A 16,721-nucleotide genomic window follows, 5' to 3' on the forward strand; every position below is an offset into this window, starting at 1 on the left:
GGGGGGGGGGGGTCTTTGATGGAGCCGTTAGGAATCTAACAAGAGTGGTTGCTAGAAAGGTGTTGATAACTATTTGCTCCCATCCCAAGCAATCTATCCGTAAAATCAACAATCCCACCACCTTTAGCTGAGCTTGCTCCGTATCCTGATACAGATCTCGGTCAATACTTCGCTTATCCATTGAGTCACTCTCGTCAAGGCGTTATCGTCCATGTTATCAACTTGACAAGGCTGAATTGAAACGCGAATCAACGACCAATCATTCCATTCAACGTGCCAACACAGATCCGACCCATCGCTGCCGAGCTGCATCCCGTGGGGGGGATTAGGGTCCACCGGCTGCCGAGAGCCAGCCAAACACTGGCCAGATAGCGGTGATAGTCCATTGTATGCGCCAGGATTTAGGCGATGGCTGTGGAGATGGTTCGCCTTGCCATGGTCAGCGGCGGGGCCTCAAAAGGCAACTGTATCAAGGCAATAGCAATTGTTGGGGGGAGAGCAAAGATGGACTCAAAGACGGGAAGCAATATTGCTATCATATCGACACATGTATCCCGCTTTGTGTATTTACTACCCCCGGCTTATGGTGGCCAAGGCTACCTGATGGAGGGGACCCTGCCCGGACATGAAAATTGTCAACTCAGCTGATACCTAGTCACTGGAATCGACATGTAACTTATCGGGAACATGTCAGCGGCTGAACAAGAGTGAGGCGGTTTCTTGCTACGAATAAACAGCTGAACATAGATTGCTCTGCCACACAATAAATAACTTCAATTTTTGCTCAAACACTGGTACTTCTCACTATCTTGTTGACCTCGAATTGAGCCGTGGTCAAACGGACAAAACATCGCCAGGGTTTCATTTTCAGTCTGCTGCTCACTTTATCCACAAATCCCCACGGTACTGACCAAAGGCTGGCATGAGCTACCGGGGCCAAACACGCAAGCAGTGGACGAGGATCAACAGGGTCTTTTTACGGGGGACCCAATCCCATTCTCCAATAAAGTGGTGATATTTGTACAACTTGCGGCTCTGGGCTACCCTAGACCTATCGACAGTGACCTAACTTCCAACCCTCAATCTACATTTTTACACATATGCTATGTACGGATGCTTACTATACATCTAGATAGTAGTTAAAGATTTAGTAGCCAGTATAACCATATCTATAATAATGAAATTGATTCTCACGGCATAGGACCCAAGGTGTCCAACTTCTTTGTCGTCTCACCTAAGGTATTGATTCTGACAAGTACCTAGATGAACTATCGTCATGAGCCATTGCATTATCCTCATCCTCGATAAATACTATGCATGTCCTTCTACCTTCTCTCAAATGTTGCCAACAAACTATCCATAATACGGTATCGGAACGACTAGACATCGAACTACGGTCGAAACCTTCTAGGAGTCCGTCAACACATAGTCAAGGCCAAGCTCAGGCTAGCATTAAGGATAGTCTCAATTCGGCACCGGTCGTGAATTAACAAGCACCATCGACGAACCAATGCCAAATACAGTCATACGGAACTCCGAGTTTGCGGTTATTGATAGGGCTGACCAAAGTAACTTGTCAAGTCTTACTTAGGTATGCTGTGGTAGGAAGACTAACATGACAGCCAATACAGGGAAAGATCTCTTGCCAACTCGCCAACATAGATAGTCACATAAACGCATCTTTTGACAGAACACTCACCGTGTACACTGTCTTTGATGACCATATCCCTTCAACCCCGTGACACCTTTGATCGCCGTTCTTGACAACTGCCTGACGCCCAGTTCCGGAAAAGCTCCGCGCAGTTTTATATTGGTTGAGCTGTGAACCATTAAGCCTCAGTGAGACTTGGTCGCTTACTGAAGTAAAATATCATAAATGACAGATGTAACTGGGTCAAGCCTCATTACTCATGGCTCATTACTCAGAGACGATGTCGGGGCAGGAACTATTCTGACATATTTGCTCACTCACTTCCGGTTCATCACAAAACAAAGAGTAGCTCTTAAAATACAATGACCTGGTGTTCCAACACAATAGCTTAATTAATACAACTGCTTGACTTCTAGCATCACCCGTAGCGATATATGTGGTCTTGTGATATCGTCAATATGCTCTTAGCAAGTGAGTGAGATGTCGCAGGTTTTGTTTTGAAGAAATGTCTGATATCGTGATCTCGTGCACCCCTACATTTCACAATGGACGACCGTTTAGATATACACGAGGTGTGTGTACTCGCCTGTTCAAGACGTCAACTCGCATCCAGACTCAGTGTTATGCCAACGGCAAAGACTGGCTCCCCTTGAGACATTGGTGATCTCCCACTAGGTGTAACAGCTCCAAAGCCTAGCCTAAAATGCTATCACGCTGAACCACGATCTGAGATTCAGAACAAGGCTCGATCGAAGAAGATCTGCAGATCTAGTCTACATAGAGCTATGAGAATTGCCACATTGGGATGTTGGGCCTCGAGAACTGAACACAACAATGCAATGTCAATGTCTCGTGTCTGATCGTCATATCGAACGATTCTAGTGCTTGAGACACGCAGAAACCGACCTGTCAGGTCTTGGCAGGAGGTTCATACCAGACATCTTCGTCGAGCATCTGGCAGATCGATCCCGGCCGAACGGATCAGGTTGTAGATGTGATAGTTGGGAGGAAAGAGACGACAACGCCAACAAGCAACGTTGAAACATACCATTCTTTCCCTCTGCAAGACGGAGTCCGGCAGCGAGAACCCACCATGCAGATATAGGAAGGAACGAAAATCTATGCATGGCACGAGGTTACTAGCAGAATAATCCACTTGTTCCAGGCCCATATCGACAAGCTCAAGGGATAGCAACGGCATTGTGCGTCCTGCATCACCACCAACAACCTTTCGGGACCGACTCAAGGCCCTAGAGATTCACGTACATAACGATCTTGGAGGAAGCTGACACGCCCACACCCATTGCGGGGGTGTGCAAAGCTGAGAAGTATGTACACCAAGAATTGCTTTTTTCTCTCCAGGTTCATGGCCACTTCTGGGCCTCCCTCGTGAACATCAGCCGGAGCACCCGAGACTCAGGACTCAGCTCCTAGTTATCGAATATATCTCGGAATCTCTAGAGTAGTGGGATTCACATGGTGACTTATCACAACAGAAGCACCGAGCGGAGAGGGAAGGAGAGGAGAGGAGAGGAGAGGAGAGGAGAGGAGAGGAGAGGAGAGGAGAGGAGAGGGAAGAGAGGACAGCAAAGGACGTGGAACCAGGGCGGTCAAGTGATCGTCACGGACTAGACTGCAGAAGTCAGTGAGCGGTGTTTAAGAAACGCGCATGGGAGATAATAGCCCAGTGTCCGTTCACCTTGTGAGAACGGTGTTCTACGTTGGATCCAGATAACGACGGCGCTCTGAAGAGGGCGTTGAAATATCCAAAGATCGTCAAAGGGAACGCGCCGAGCCGAACTGAGCTGGACATTAAGTTCTTACTCCTCAATTGAGATGCGCAGTATTGAACAAGTCTTCTATTTTCGCCGCGGGTTTTCAGTATGTATTGATTTCGCTCTGTATAGATATCAATTAACAAGCATATTCAATCGGGTTAATATGATTCGCTAGTGAATGTGCAATATCGAGGTTGCAGATGTCGGGCTGTCGGTACGCTGCTTGGTTGGTCCGTCGGCTATAGATACACTAGACCGAGGTACCAGAATTCCTCTTCTTTGCAGGTTATTTCCTGCGGGTGATGTGGCAGCGTTTTACTGTAAGGCACGGCCACATACAGAATCTGCATATGTCATGTATTGGCGATCTAAAGCACTGATCTGCAACGCGATGTTGATACTGGACAATCGCCAAGAGCAACGGATCTTTACTAGCATTGGTTAGCTAAAAGGGTCCCCCTCGCGACCTCCGGACTCCAAGGGAAGCAATGTAATTGACTGTTATACGATAGGCCGACAAAACGATGCTATACTATGTAGATTAGATACACGTGAAAACATCTCTGACATTGCAATCCTGGTAGAACTGACCTGCCCGCGCCCTTTCAAGGGCTGCAGTTGTCAAACACATGCCATTCTCCGCGTGGGTGCAGGGATGAACATCGTGGGACCTACTTGTTTGGGTATTTGTTGTACCCTGACCATGACAGACTCCAGGGGGGTTTTCGGTTTGTCTGTGTCGTGGGCTCATCTTAACGTCCGCAATGCAAGGCAATATCCGGTGATTTCTTTTGACAAGTGACCATCGGGTCTTGTTCCAGGTAAGTAAGGTCGGTCAGTGTCTAAGTATTTTTTTTTGTGTGATTGTCCAGGGAAGAGAGGGTTGCAATTAAAAGGGCATCGACAGGGGGGGTGTTGTTGTCTCTGCGCATACGTATCGCTTCCTTGTCTGACAAGTTTCAGCAAAAGAAAGTCCAGAAACACAAAAACGAAACATGACAACCAAGTCTTCATCACAGGGTCACTCACGAAGGATCTCGTTGGAGTCTTGACCTGACCAGGGGGAGGCGACCCGGCCCACCTCTACTGGGGCTATAGTTTCTTCGTCGAAGGCTTCTGGAACACCTGTCACAAACCGGCCCCCCCTGGTTTGGCCCCGCCCGTCCGTTCTCTTGGCCTTTGCTCCGGGGTCATTTTGAGTGAGTCCTTTTGTGAGCGGAGCCCCAAATGGCGGCCTAAAAGCCGCAAGGGTACTGTTACTCTGAGGTAGTCTAGAGTCTGTAAAACCCAACCTGACTTTGCCAAAATACTACGCACCTTATAGGCTAAATAATGTCCTGTGTCGTATCCGCTCTCGGTAGCGGATGGAATATCCACTGCTCCGGAAGCGAGACGACAAATCAGATCAAGTCAATTATTGTGCTGTGTTTGAGCTGTGTTCTCTTGCTTCGAGTAAACGTGCACGCGACATCCAGGGAGACAATGTGGAACAGGCCGAAAAAACAACGGCAATTTGTCTCAAGTGTGCTATTCCCCTCACGTACAGAGTACAGAGGTATGTAATTGTAGCAGCATTTGTGTCTTGATGTTTTTCTCAAGTGGAGATTATCATCCTAACCTCTTGATCGGTGCTGTCAAGACAAACCTCTGTCAACGCAATCCCTCAGGATTAGAGTTCCCCGCGTAAACGGCTCTGTTCTTCTCCTTTAGTTAGTTAATCAAGCCACACGGACGGAGCAATGAAACACTGCAACACAGCATAACCGTCTGTCCGTGTCTGTGCGAACACATCCTTCTCGTGTTGTTACAAAAGGTGCTTGTCATAATGACCGTGATCGACTGCCGCCCAGACCCTATTTGGGTTAGAGGCCGTAGTTTGATAGGCTCTCTTGACTCTGCGTTTCGTCGCTGAAGATTGCGATGTTACAGTATCATTAATAGCTTCAGTATTGGTCCTCGTCACCGTTCGAGTTGAGTGCTAGCTTTGCTTGTTTGCCCGCTCGAGCTGCTCCAGGTCAGATGCAGTCACGTCTAACTCGGTCCTTAGGAAACCGCCCCCAGTCAGACCAAGAGTCCGAGGACAACTCTTTTCTCCGACAAAACGTCTAAGACCCCCTGACCTTGTTACTGCAACTGACGCTGGTGCACACACGATGGTGGAGTCTTTTATCGGATCGGTTCTCCATAAGTGCCTCAGCATCGGGATTCTCCTCATGAGTTGATCCTCTAGACTTTCTCTAGAAACTGCCCCGACGCAGGCTCGGCTTTTGCTCCTCAACGCGTTCCCGTTTCTTTTCCATCGTGTTGTACTCGGAGTGATTGTTAGAGAACAAACAGGGTTTTCGCTAACCGAGAGAAAGATCATATTGGACTTGAGAGTCTCTCATCGGGATGGCTTACATATCCAGCCTTGGCGTAACCGAGAAAACATGACTGGCATCTGCTTCATTGGCCATTCTCGCCGTCTGGTCTTGTTTAAGTCAGGACTAGTCGAGCGGAACAGGTTCCACTAGCCACGGCACATACATAATTTCATCCAGGACCGGTGCTGGGAGACTTTGTTGAAGGATTGAGAAGGGAAGTTGACGGACAAGTGACAGGGTTAATAAAATGTTATTCTCGTCGTAAACATCTAGACTAGTCTCTGTGACGAGTGCTGAAGCAACGGACCGCGAACCCACCCACCAGCAGATCGGTTATTCAATGGACTGGAAGACCCTTGTTGCATTGTTTTCCGCTGGTGTGTAGGAAAGTTGCCGTAGCTGTTGGTGTTGATAATTGTCAACCGCAATTCAGTGGGTCATGAGGCAGCAAAAAGCAAAGAGAGACAGAGGGAGCTGAGAATATTAACCATGTCCATATCTTGGGAGCAATGGCCATCACCATCACGATCGTTTGTCATTGAGGCAATTGTTCCCTTGGAATTTGGCCTGTGGTGAAAATTATCAAAGCGGTTTGTCTGCTTACCTAGATTGAAGGTTCGTCGTCATAGAAGGGTAAGTTCCATTTGTGATGGTTGGACACTAGGAAGATTGGCCTAGCGCATCCTGAAATTTATCAAGTTGTGGTTTTCAAGAAACTGCTGTGCTGCATATCATGCATCTGTTGTTGACTCGAGCATGAGGTGCAAACTTGGTTGGGTTGCCAATATTAGACACTCGAAACTGACTTAATAGACTTCGATATATGACGAAGCTCGTAGCCCCAAACATGTCATCTTCGCACAGGACGTATAGCACTCCGATACTCGCACGTTTATTAGCACCAGGGGCCAAGTTTGATTGTTGTTAGTTTGGTATTTAAAGACGACGTGCCGGTGCCGCGCTGGGCCTTGCTTGGGACCCTAGACGGACTAACTGCAGCCAAGTCGACTTAATAAACAGCCACTAATAGAAAGAGAGAGAAAAAAAGAAGCCCGGGCGGCGGCACTCACTCATCCAACTTGACCTGCATCGTACTGGAGTCGATGAATCCACTCACACAATTGTTGTCAATGCTTGGCTTTTCCACCTGTGCCTGTTACTGTACCCACCTCATGGAAGCAATGGAGCCCATTTTCTCTTCTCCCCCATGTTCCCTTGCCGCGTCCTATTGGATCCCGTTCATTGAAATATCCATCCCATGCCTTCCTCAAACGGTTTCTCTGGTTCGTTCGCGAGGGGCCTTGTCTTAAAAAACGCCCACCCCCACAGCAAAGCCACGAGCTTCAAGTTGACATCCATCCATCCATATCCATTGATTGAATTTAGAGGAAAGAAACGGCTCAACTCTGTTCAATTCAACTCTACGCAGTGAATGCTGATGACTTGGACGGCCTCAAGTCACCATCAACTCTCTTGTGGCACCCAGTTCCTAGGCATCGTCATCTCCTTCAACCTACCCGGGCCTTGGACTAAACCTTGTTCGCTTTTTTTGATCGTTTCCGTCGAACCCCCTCCAATTGCCGTCCTTCTCGTCCTCATTCTCGATACGATCTTTTGGCTTCCCGTTCGTTCCCCGATACTACCTGCACTGCAATTTACTTCACTTCACTGCACTGCACTGCAGCCGCGCCTTTCCGCCTTCCTCTCACCAATCGTTACTAATCGCCCCTCTCTCGCGACTGAACTCTACATATCTCACCCTCGCAACTCAAGGTTTTGTCTTGTCTCATATAGTTATTCATCGGCTACCTGCCCAGATACGTTACCTAACTGACGGACGAGCTCGCTTTAACTTTCTTTATTGGACAATCCTGCCCGGAGCAATTGCACTAGCAGCTAGCAGCTGTACGGTACCTTGCCCTGGCCTGACCGGGTTCGAGCCAAGAAGAGCTACGAGAGCAAACATCCTCCAGCTTTCTAATAAAGATAGTCCCTGGCGCCAACATTCGACCATATCAATTGAAACGGATTCTTCAACAAGCTACTCGTCTACTGTAGCCTACTGCACTGCGCAGCTGTAGCCGACCTGCATTGCACTTCGCTGCACCCACCATATCGCACAACAGCACTTGTCTGCCCTACGCCCTCGACGATCCGGCCCCTGCTCGCCCTGCACGTTTCGCTTCCGACGACTCTACCGTGTTGCTATTCTTCTATTGCCGCATCGCTCCGAAACAGCTTCAGCTTAAAGTCAAGCTCACATCTCTCCGGCCCCCCTTCGCCGTTCCTTGTGCAGCGTTTCGCAGCCTCGATTCAACAGCGCTCTTGTTCGTTCCTCTGCCGCGATTCGATTCTGAGACGATACGTCATGACATACATTGTAAGTGTACAACACAAACTTCTATCATCTCAGTCAAATCTCCATGTCTTGTCTTGTCTTTGCTTTGCTTTGTCTTGCCTGCTTGTCTGTACAACCACATGCCAATTCCTGCCACGTCCGACGTCGCACCCTCCACCCTCCGCGCTGCTTCCTCCGCCCTCCACGTTCCTGTTCAACCGACGCCCTGGTCAACGAGGGCATCACACGCCATGCATTCACTTCACATGGTCGACATCTTGTCTCAGAATATCCCTGTCAACCATAATTGCTTTCCTCCTTCGGCCTTTGTCTCTTTGCGCATTGGTATCAGTTTGCCTTTGCTATCGGCATTGTCCGTCCTGTTGGGTCTAGACATTTCTGGTACCTTTTCCAAGATCTGGATATTACCAACCATGACCCCGTACACACACCTTTTTTTCTATCATATGTCAAAGTTTTATCCCATCCCATGGCAACCATGTCTTTTCTTGTCTCTCATCGACGTTACTTCTTCACGTTGCTCTGAACCTTCCTTACCTTGCTTTTATCCTCCTTGGCTTTATCCTCACATCCTTTTCCCTTTCCACACCCTCGCTGCCTGGCTGCTTTCCGTTGACGGCCCGTCTGCCGTACCTCCTAATGGCCCCCGAGCCGCCCGCTATCTGTCTGACATGCGCTTTCACACACCCTATTCTACCTGCCTGCTTGCCTGCCCTTTCATCTCGTCTCGTCTCGTCCCATCCCACAGCCCACGCACCCAGACTTGTCTGTACACACCCTTGGCTGGGCACGAACAATACACAGGCGCACACATACTGCGCATACATCCACACCGCTTCACCGCTCGATTATGACTGTCCTGCCCTCGATATGGCGCTGGCAATGGCAATACCTTGGGCAACCATAATGCTTCGCTCTGGAATCCCAACTCACCGAGTGCCACATCACTTCCATCCCTCAGCCCCATGACCCCATCAACGGCCCGTTGCCGATAGGAAAGAGGAGAGGGTAACCAAAACAAGCTTCATCAAGACACTGAGATATGCCACATTCGCTTTGTTCTATAATACCATGTCTCCCATGGGTGCCCCCTTGCAACCATCCTACTCCGAAGTCTATTTATCCATTCATGCTCATGTATCCCTGTCCCACAACGTCATGGGCTCTGAGATGATATACACTTTAATATCCGTCTCTTTGTTGCTATGATCAATTCCTCTTTTACAGCTTGTGCTTTATCCCATCCTTCACAGCCTTTTGCTCTTGCGCCCGCTACCTCGCTCAAATGCGCAACACGCAATCACTAATGCATTCTTTCCAGCTATGCCTTGCTCATTACTGCGACCTTCATGGCCCGACCCCTTTGATGGTCACTGAGGGCCTACCAGCATCATGCACCGTATGCTTTGAAGACGGCGCAGAAACTGCCGATGACCGACCGCGAACCAGCCCGCATGCTTCCTCGACCGCTCTCAACGAAGCTTTAAAGAACCTCGACCTTTCTCGGAGCACTTCGGTCCCGGCTTCTGAACAAGATGCTCAGGCGCAACGCGCAAAGCTATTGCGAAACTCCAGCTCGAATACTGGCGCAAACGCCAGTGCAATCGATACACCTCCCGAAAGCCCTCGACCAGCCCCTCCTCACCCGCGCCGCGATTCAAGTTTCCGAAGAACTTACGATGAGACGGTCACGAAGAAGCAAGGGCCTTGCGATAACTGCGCAATGACCTTGCCGCGACAGCAGGCGGGTGCAAATAGTCCTCAACTGGCAAACAACGCCCGTGGGCCAACGTTGCGCACGCGTGCGCCTGCAGAACGGGTTTTTGGTGCTTCAGGCCAGGCCTCGCCTCCCAATTCGCAAACCTCGAGCGATACGGATGGGGAGCGGGACGAAGACCCTCGGGCTCCTCGTCATAGAGTGACACCCTCAGTCAGCTCACGCAACACTTCGCGATCAAGCAAAAGTGGTGGTACAGGCAATTCGGCCGCGGCCGAACGGACCCCCTTCCACCTTCATTATGTCGACTACACATCTACACACGCCCCGGTCCTACCCGACTCTTTCTCCCTAATTCGTGCTTCTTGCTTGCGCACTCTGTCCTTCGAAACTTTGCCTCGGGCTCCTTCAACAGCAAACCCCACCTCGCCCGTTATGACTACTTCCCCGGCCTTTGTTACAACACAGAGCGCCGGCTCGGCTGTCACAGGCGGCCCCATCTTTTTCGGCGACGCCAACGCCGGTTACACGACGGCTTACATCTTCCGTATTCCTGATGTACACGCACGTGGCCATAAGCGAGTTTATGCCTTCTTGGCGTTAAGTACTCACCGAGAACGCTTGGCCATGAAGACATTTGCCGTGGTCTCGACAGCGTTCCGTGACTTTGCTACATGGATTCAGCAACTGGCTGAGGCTGAGGCCGAGCGAGCGGCCGAGAACTCTCCTATTGGTAGCAGCATCTATGGGGGTGGCTATGCACCTCCACATCCGCCTGTTGAATCCTCTGGAGGTACAGATCGCAATGGCAGCAGCTTTCTGACAGGTGGTAGCGGATTCACCCGACGCATGGGTGGCGGACCTGGTGCCTCGGCCCCTAAAGCCCGCGGTCTCGCGGAGATTGTTGGACAGCCTGATATCTTTATCGAGCTACACCGACGTTTTGTTCACCTGCTTTTTGAAGTCGGCGTTACTTTGAGCTCGTAATGAGCTTCTTGTGCCTATTGGCATGCTCTATACGTTTTTTTCTGCTTGGGCACATCCGCAAGTCATTGTCTTGAGTCAATGTTCTCTATCAGCCTACCTGCCTTACTGGGATGACCTGGGTTGTTGCAGATGTACCCAGCCTTATCGATATTACTCTACCTGCCTGCACCAATAATCTCGAGTCGGCCAACGCTCGGCTCCTCTTTTTCTTGCACGATGATTCTTACATGAGTATGACTACATACACAAGCTTATATCCGAGAGCCATGGTCATAGCCAATGGTTAATAACTGAACGAAGCAATGGTTCAAATCGATGGCTGCAGTCTTTTGGGACCTCCAGGTTCCTACCACACTTTCTTTCCCTTTTACCACCAATGCTTGAGGTTTCTTGGTTGCGGTGCCTTCGCCTTCCGCCACACCGGAAGATATACCCTGGTAGTCGATGCTGCCAAGAACCTCTTGCAACTGTATTCTTACATTTTTCGCCTTTGGAAGGGCTCCACGGCGTTTCTCACCTGGCATCTTCTTGGCCGGGTATCTGATTACCCCCTACATTTTTAAGCGTGTTGATTGTTTGTTCGGTTCTTCTGCTATGGTGTACAGAGATCCCGTCAGGACGAGGAATTCTCAGAGGAACAAGTGGATCAAAATAGACTGGTAGCGAATAGGAAAACAAAAACGAAAAGATGGTAAGGATTGATGGAGTCAAGGGAAAACATATGTATTTTATTGTTGGTTCTTTATCTGTACTTGTCTGTGGCTTCTCTACGGAGATGGAAATGCTTTTTACGTTCATATAGATTTCTTTTTTTTGAGCGCAATATTAGACATGGAATGCTGAGATGGCATGGAACGAAATGAAACGAAATGAAAAGCACTTTCTTATACCTGTTTATGTGTCATGGTTGATGGTTGTCTTACATGTGAAGGATTCTAAAGTGACGAACTAACGAAGGAGGGGAGATCTAGGGAGGACGCCTGTACCACGCGCGTATTCGAGCCGGAAGAAACCACTCTAGTCAAACAACAACTGCGAGATAGTCAAGCTTGCTTCGAGTGTACACATAATTTGACGGTGTCCTCAGTTGATCTCACACAGTATTGGATGCTCGTGAGGTGCTAGATAGGTCTATATAGGCTTGTGTAGTCTACCGCTTATGCAAGCCAGCATATCACAGCTGAAATCAAACCACAGACTCTTGGAACAGGAATGTTGTTATCGCTGGTGTCAAATCAGCACGTTGATTAATCCTAGTCTAGCTTCTCTAGCTTCTCAAACCCTTGGCCATCCCTATTGGTATGGTCTTATCCCCTCCGTATCCCCTTGGCCCAAAAGTTCGAGTATGTAATACAGTGTGGTTGACATATGCGAGCTTGTAAAGCGGAAATGACGACCGATTTGATTTATTTGTAGAAGTCGAACTTGTTCTCTTCGCCTGTTCCCTTGACCTGGCTTGAGTAGGCGTCCTCGAGATCGGTCTGGATGATGTTGTATCGGTTTTTACGGACGGCACGGAGACCTGCCTCCTGCATAATAGCAGCGATAACCGCGCCGGACAGAGGATCGTTTCGGACGATCAAAGAGTCGAGGTCAACCTCGGGAGCCAGACTCATCTTGCTGGCAATGGTGGAGAAGATGAGACGACGTTCACGACGGTCTCGTAGCGAGGGGAATTCGATCTTTCGGTCGAGACGTCCGGGTCGGAGGAGGGCAGGGTCCAGAGTATCGGCTCGGTTGGTGGCCATGATGACCTTGACGTTAGCAGTCTGGTCGAAACCATCCATCTGGTTGAGTAGCTCAAGCAGAATACGCTGGACTTCTCTGTCGGCACCAGTTTGAGCATCGAACCGTTTGGTGGCGATGGCGTCGATCTCGTCGATGAAGATGATGGCGGGGGAGTTTTCGCGAGCCATACGGAAAACATCTCGGACCATTCGGGGACCCTCACCCAGGTATTTCTGGACGAACTCAGAACCAACAACTCGGATGAAGTTGGCGGTGGTCGAGTTGGCGACAGCTTTGACTAGCATAGTCTTGCCGGTACCGGGAGGACCGTACAAAAGAACACCGCGAGGAGGGTCGATACCGATCTGCTTGTAAAGGTCGAAGTGTGTCAAGGGCAATTCAACAGCTTCACGGATCTCCTGTTTCTGCATGTCCAGACCACCGACATCGGCGTATGTCACATCGGGCTTCTCGTCTGCGCCAAGCATGGCAATGGAGGAATCGGCCTCGGGAGGGAGGATGTCGACGAGGGCGTTGGAATGTCGGTGGAGGGCGACCGAGGATGAAGCCTTGAGCTTCTCGCGGTCTAGGGTGGAAAGAATTCGGACGACATAGTTACTGCCAGTGCTGGACTGAACTATTCCGGTACTTTGGTAAATGCTGGTTAGCTAGTGTTGATGAATGATTGCGGAGAGAAGCATACTTTTGATCAATGGCCTCCATAAACTGCCCGATCACTAGTGGGACACTTTGGATTCGCTTGATCTCTTCTTGGGCTCGCACCAGCTCGCGTTTGAGACTCCTGCACGCAATTAGCACGCTGCGATTAAGCCGAGACTCTTTCCAACGAATTACCTTTGCTCATCTTTGATGTACTCTTCTTGCAACTGAATGTACCTATACCAAAGCTATCAGTTCCCCGCCACTTTACGATGTCTGGGACCAGGATATCGTACTCTAGTTGCCTCTGAAGCTTCTTCAGGTTCGCGTAATCGTCTCCTCCATCGGTCGACACACCCTCGAAGTTGTCAATGGTGGGAATGGCTGAGTGCGCGGCCCTCTTGTGAGGCGCCACTTGGTTTGCTGGGTTTTCGACAGCGACGTCACCCATCTTTGCGCTTTTGTTGTTCTGAGGGTTTGCGGATAAGACTCAAAGAATATCGGTATAGTCTAATATGAGCGTATTATTTCGTAAACGATTGTCTTCAGGGAGTGCACAGCTTGATTGTTGTTTTGATGGTTGAGGGAGTGATGAGCTGCTTCGAGATGATGCCAGGCGCCAGCAACGACGACGACGACGATGGTAGCTAAGGTAAGCTAGCGCGATGGTGTCCTTAGTCATCCAAAAGGCTCGCCGTAGCTGCACGTGACTTCACTGCGTCAAAGCACAGAACAATGAGGCCAGTGAGGATCCACCACAAAGTAACCTTGATTGGTCCACGATTTGACCTTCCAGGCAGGGCGGAGCAGAGTTACAAGCTTGCAGCAGCTGCAAGGCTCCAATTGCTTCAGTGAACCAGATTGGCTGATTCGATGGGGGGATCTGCCTTCACAAGGACGCCCGTGGGGACCCTGAGGGGACTGTTTCTTTGGTGTTAGTGGGGGCTGGTATGGTACACGAGAGATACAGTAGGCGCCGTGCCGCTGTACTTTGGCACTTGACCCTTCTGAGGCTCTTGAAGCTGGGGAATGGCTTAGCGGCTGAGCTTGAATCAGTCTAACGTTGATAGATGGCGGGTATTGCGGTGAGGTATCCGTCGTCTCATGGGCATTAGTTGGTGAGATGGTTATGATAAGACGGCCCCGCGATGTATATGCAGACGACACGAATGGTTCTGTAGAATGGAAAATATTACCTTTGAGCATTTGGTTTGGAACTCGCGATAAAGTGTCTGGTGTTTTGCCATGTCCTTCATCTGCATCTGCACTGTGAACATGTATTTCCCCTGCACAGTTTCATGTAAGACCAAGTACCTTCTTGTACTGTGGCTTATCTGGGTCGGATCAGGTCGCTCATCCACGGGATGATGCGGCAGTGATTCACTGGCCGGCGGCCGAGGAGTCAGTTCAGTCACACTGGACTGTATGAAACCACATACCTACTACGTTCTGCTACCCTGACTTGTTTAACCTCTAACAAACTCAACTTCTTTTTTTCCTTACTCACTTCTTCCCCTTGTGCATTTGTCCTCCCACAAACCCAGTCCTCTACAAACCTTTCTTAACGTCCTTTAGACTATACTTTCACCATCCGACGTCTTTCCGTTGCGTCATTCCACCCCTCGACATAGTCATCTGCTCTCCTCCTCGCCCTGCCATCGACGACTTGGCCGACGCCCGTCCCACGCCAATACCGCAGATACCAAACCTGTACCCCTCGTTTCATCTTGGGATCTCTTGCAACTCAACTCAACCTCAGTCATTGTAATAATGTCGTCCTCTATTGCCATCCCCGCCGGCCCCTCGGCCACCCGCCCGTTTCATAAGGGCACCGGCTCTTCTACCAACAGCCCTTACGGTACATCACCCTCGTCGTCCCCGCCGTCAGCTGGCAAACTCAAGGCCCTTCATAGCCGCCGCCCGAGTCTTCTGAGTATGTTGAAGCCTGATTCTCTGCACAACGTGACCGGCGTTGCAAAGCGACTGCCTTATCATGACCTTTTCTTTGTACTAATTCAGCCTCGCTTTAGGCTCTTCTCTCTCTAAGCAAGAATGCACTGTCATTAACATCGGCGATCCTGAGGGTCCTCCTCGACTGGTAAGCCTTGGGACTCAAACATTGTACAATCTGATCCAACTGACTGACTGACTTCTGTAGATCTCTTACCTTTCTTCAAGTCAAGGTTTCGCCTGGAACCCTGGTATGTTAAAACCGAGCATGATTCATTGTCTGAGGCACTAACATGAGGCAGAAATCTTCCTCCCGTCTTACATCGACTGCGACTATGTTCCCCTCGAGAATCGCCGCGATCCCGTGCACGAGATCGTTCTGAGCGACGACGAGTCAAAGAACATGCTTCCTCATTAAATCGCCCTGCATTACACCGTATACCCGGACCAGGCTACGATAGATGTTTCCCTTCTCACGAGATTCCCGATTGAACGTTGTCTCTTTTCACTATTCGACTATACTTTTCTCTCGGCGTTAAGATTCCCACGGTTCTTCACTTTTCCTCCCGCCAGGCGGCGAGACGAGTCGACCAACACACACTTGTTTCAGCCTGTGCGACAAATTGGCATTGTTTGATGGAGTAATTCGGGACAGGGTCCCCGGTCGTTCGACTTGACAGCCTCACTTTCAGGGTTTGGCTTTGATGGAGTATCACAAGACATGGCAAAGCATTCATCACCTCCGCACCCGGCACATACGGGAGGATCGGTTTTTGGAATTGGATGGGACAAGACAAGGCCTGGATTCGCGGGTACTGGGGTTTATTTCATTTCTGGGGTATTTTACGCAAAATTTCGTTTTCTTGCTGGCACATTTTTATTGCTGTTGTATTTGACTTTCTGGGGGATGCTGGCGTTTGAGGATGAATGGGTTTTTGTTGTTAATTGTCTCTCAATTTATATTATCATCACTTGACTTCCTTGAACTGCACGTCAAATGACACCTGGGATGGTGATCCTCAACTGCTGGCACCAATCACCGACCACCCAGATGAGCCGGTCTCCTCCTCGTCCGATCACTTGCCGGTCCGGAGCTAGCAAAATGGGGCGACGGGGGGCGATCGGGAACCTTGACGTCGACCATGAGTCCATAACCAAAAAGCAATTCCGTTTTGGGTCTACAGTCGTTGGCAACCCGACGTCTTACAGATTGCGAAAGGTTGTGATAGCACATTCTTTCTATACTTGAGCAGATAATACATATGAAGAGGCAATGGTCTCGTCTAAAGTTATAATAGCAATGCTTCATCGACTGGCCATTCAACAGTGTGGTCTTTGGCATTCGGACCGACCAGTGCTCATAGTTCTGACTCAACCGCTATTGCTAATGAAGACCGCCACGATTTAAACATGAGCATATGTATCAGGGATGGAGAGTCTGAGAGTCCAATGGGAACGAAGTCTCTTGCGTCTCTTATCGTCTCCACAGCGTATGTAGGCTCCATCATGATACCCCCCCCCCCCCCCC

At 49.7% G+C, this 16,721-nt stretch overlaps 3 protein-coding genes across 3 annotated transcripts, besides 4 other annotated features; 2 read left to right on the forward strand and 1 right to left on the reverse strand.

Moving 5' to 3' along the window:
* Positions 1 to 3,154: 3,154 nt before the first annotated feature.
* Positions 3,155 to 3,245: a microsatellite.
* A 4,190-nt stretch (positions 3,246 to 7,435) lies between these two features.
* Positions 7,436 to 7,475: a microsatellite.
* Positions 7,476 to 8,216: 741 nt separating this feature from the next.
* Positions 8,217 to 8,260: a microsatellite.
* A 1,176-nt stretch (positions 8,261 to 9,436) lies between these two features.
* FPSE_01413 (uncharacterized protein) lies at positions 9,437 to 10,855 on the forward strand (the record flags this gene model as incomplete). The annotated part of the gene is made up of 1 exon (XM_009254533.1): positions 9,437 to 10,855. The coding sequence occupies one exon, from the start codon at positions 9,437 to 9,439 to the stop codon at positions 10,853 to 10,855; it is 1,419 nt and encodes a 472-aa protein (XP_009252808.1).
* An 840-nt stretch (positions 10,856 to 11,695) lies between these two features.
* Positions 11,696 to 11,730: a microsatellite.
* Positions 11,731 to 12,261: 531 nt separating this feature from the next.
* FPSE_01412 (uncharacterized protein) lies at positions 12,262 to 13,694 on the reverse strand (the record flags this gene model as incomplete). Its single annotated transcript, XM_009254532.1, has 4 exons — positions 12,262 to 13,231; positions 13,287 to 13,385; positions 13,439 to 13,480; positions 13,540 to 13,694. The coding sequence occupies 4 exons, from the start codon at positions 13,692 to 13,694 to the stop codon at positions 12,262 to 12,264; spliced, it is 1,266 nt and encodes a 421-aa protein (XP_009252807.1).
* Positions 13,695 to 15,013: 1,319 nt separating this feature from the next.
* Positions 15,014 to 15,611, forward strand: FPSE_01411 (uncharacterized protein; the record flags this gene model as incomplete). The annotated part of the gene is made up of 4 exons (XM_009254531.1): positions 15,014 to 15,176; positions 15,274 to 15,341; positions 15,402 to 15,444; positions 15,496 to 15,611. The coding sequence occupies 4 exons, from the start codon at positions 15,014 to 15,016 to the stop codon at positions 15,609 to 15,611; spliced, it is 390 nt and encodes a 129-aa protein (XP_009252806.1).
* Positions 15,612 to 16,721: the final 1,110 nt, after the last annotated feature.

This window comes from Fusarium pseudograminearum, chromosome 3 (genome assembly GCF_000303195.2).
Source record: "Fusarium pseudograminearum CS3096 chromosome 3, whole genome shotgun sequence".
NCBI classification, from domain to species: Eukaryota; Fungi; Ascomycota; class Sordariomycetes; order Hypocreales; family Nectriaceae; genus Fusarium; species Fusarium pseudograminearum.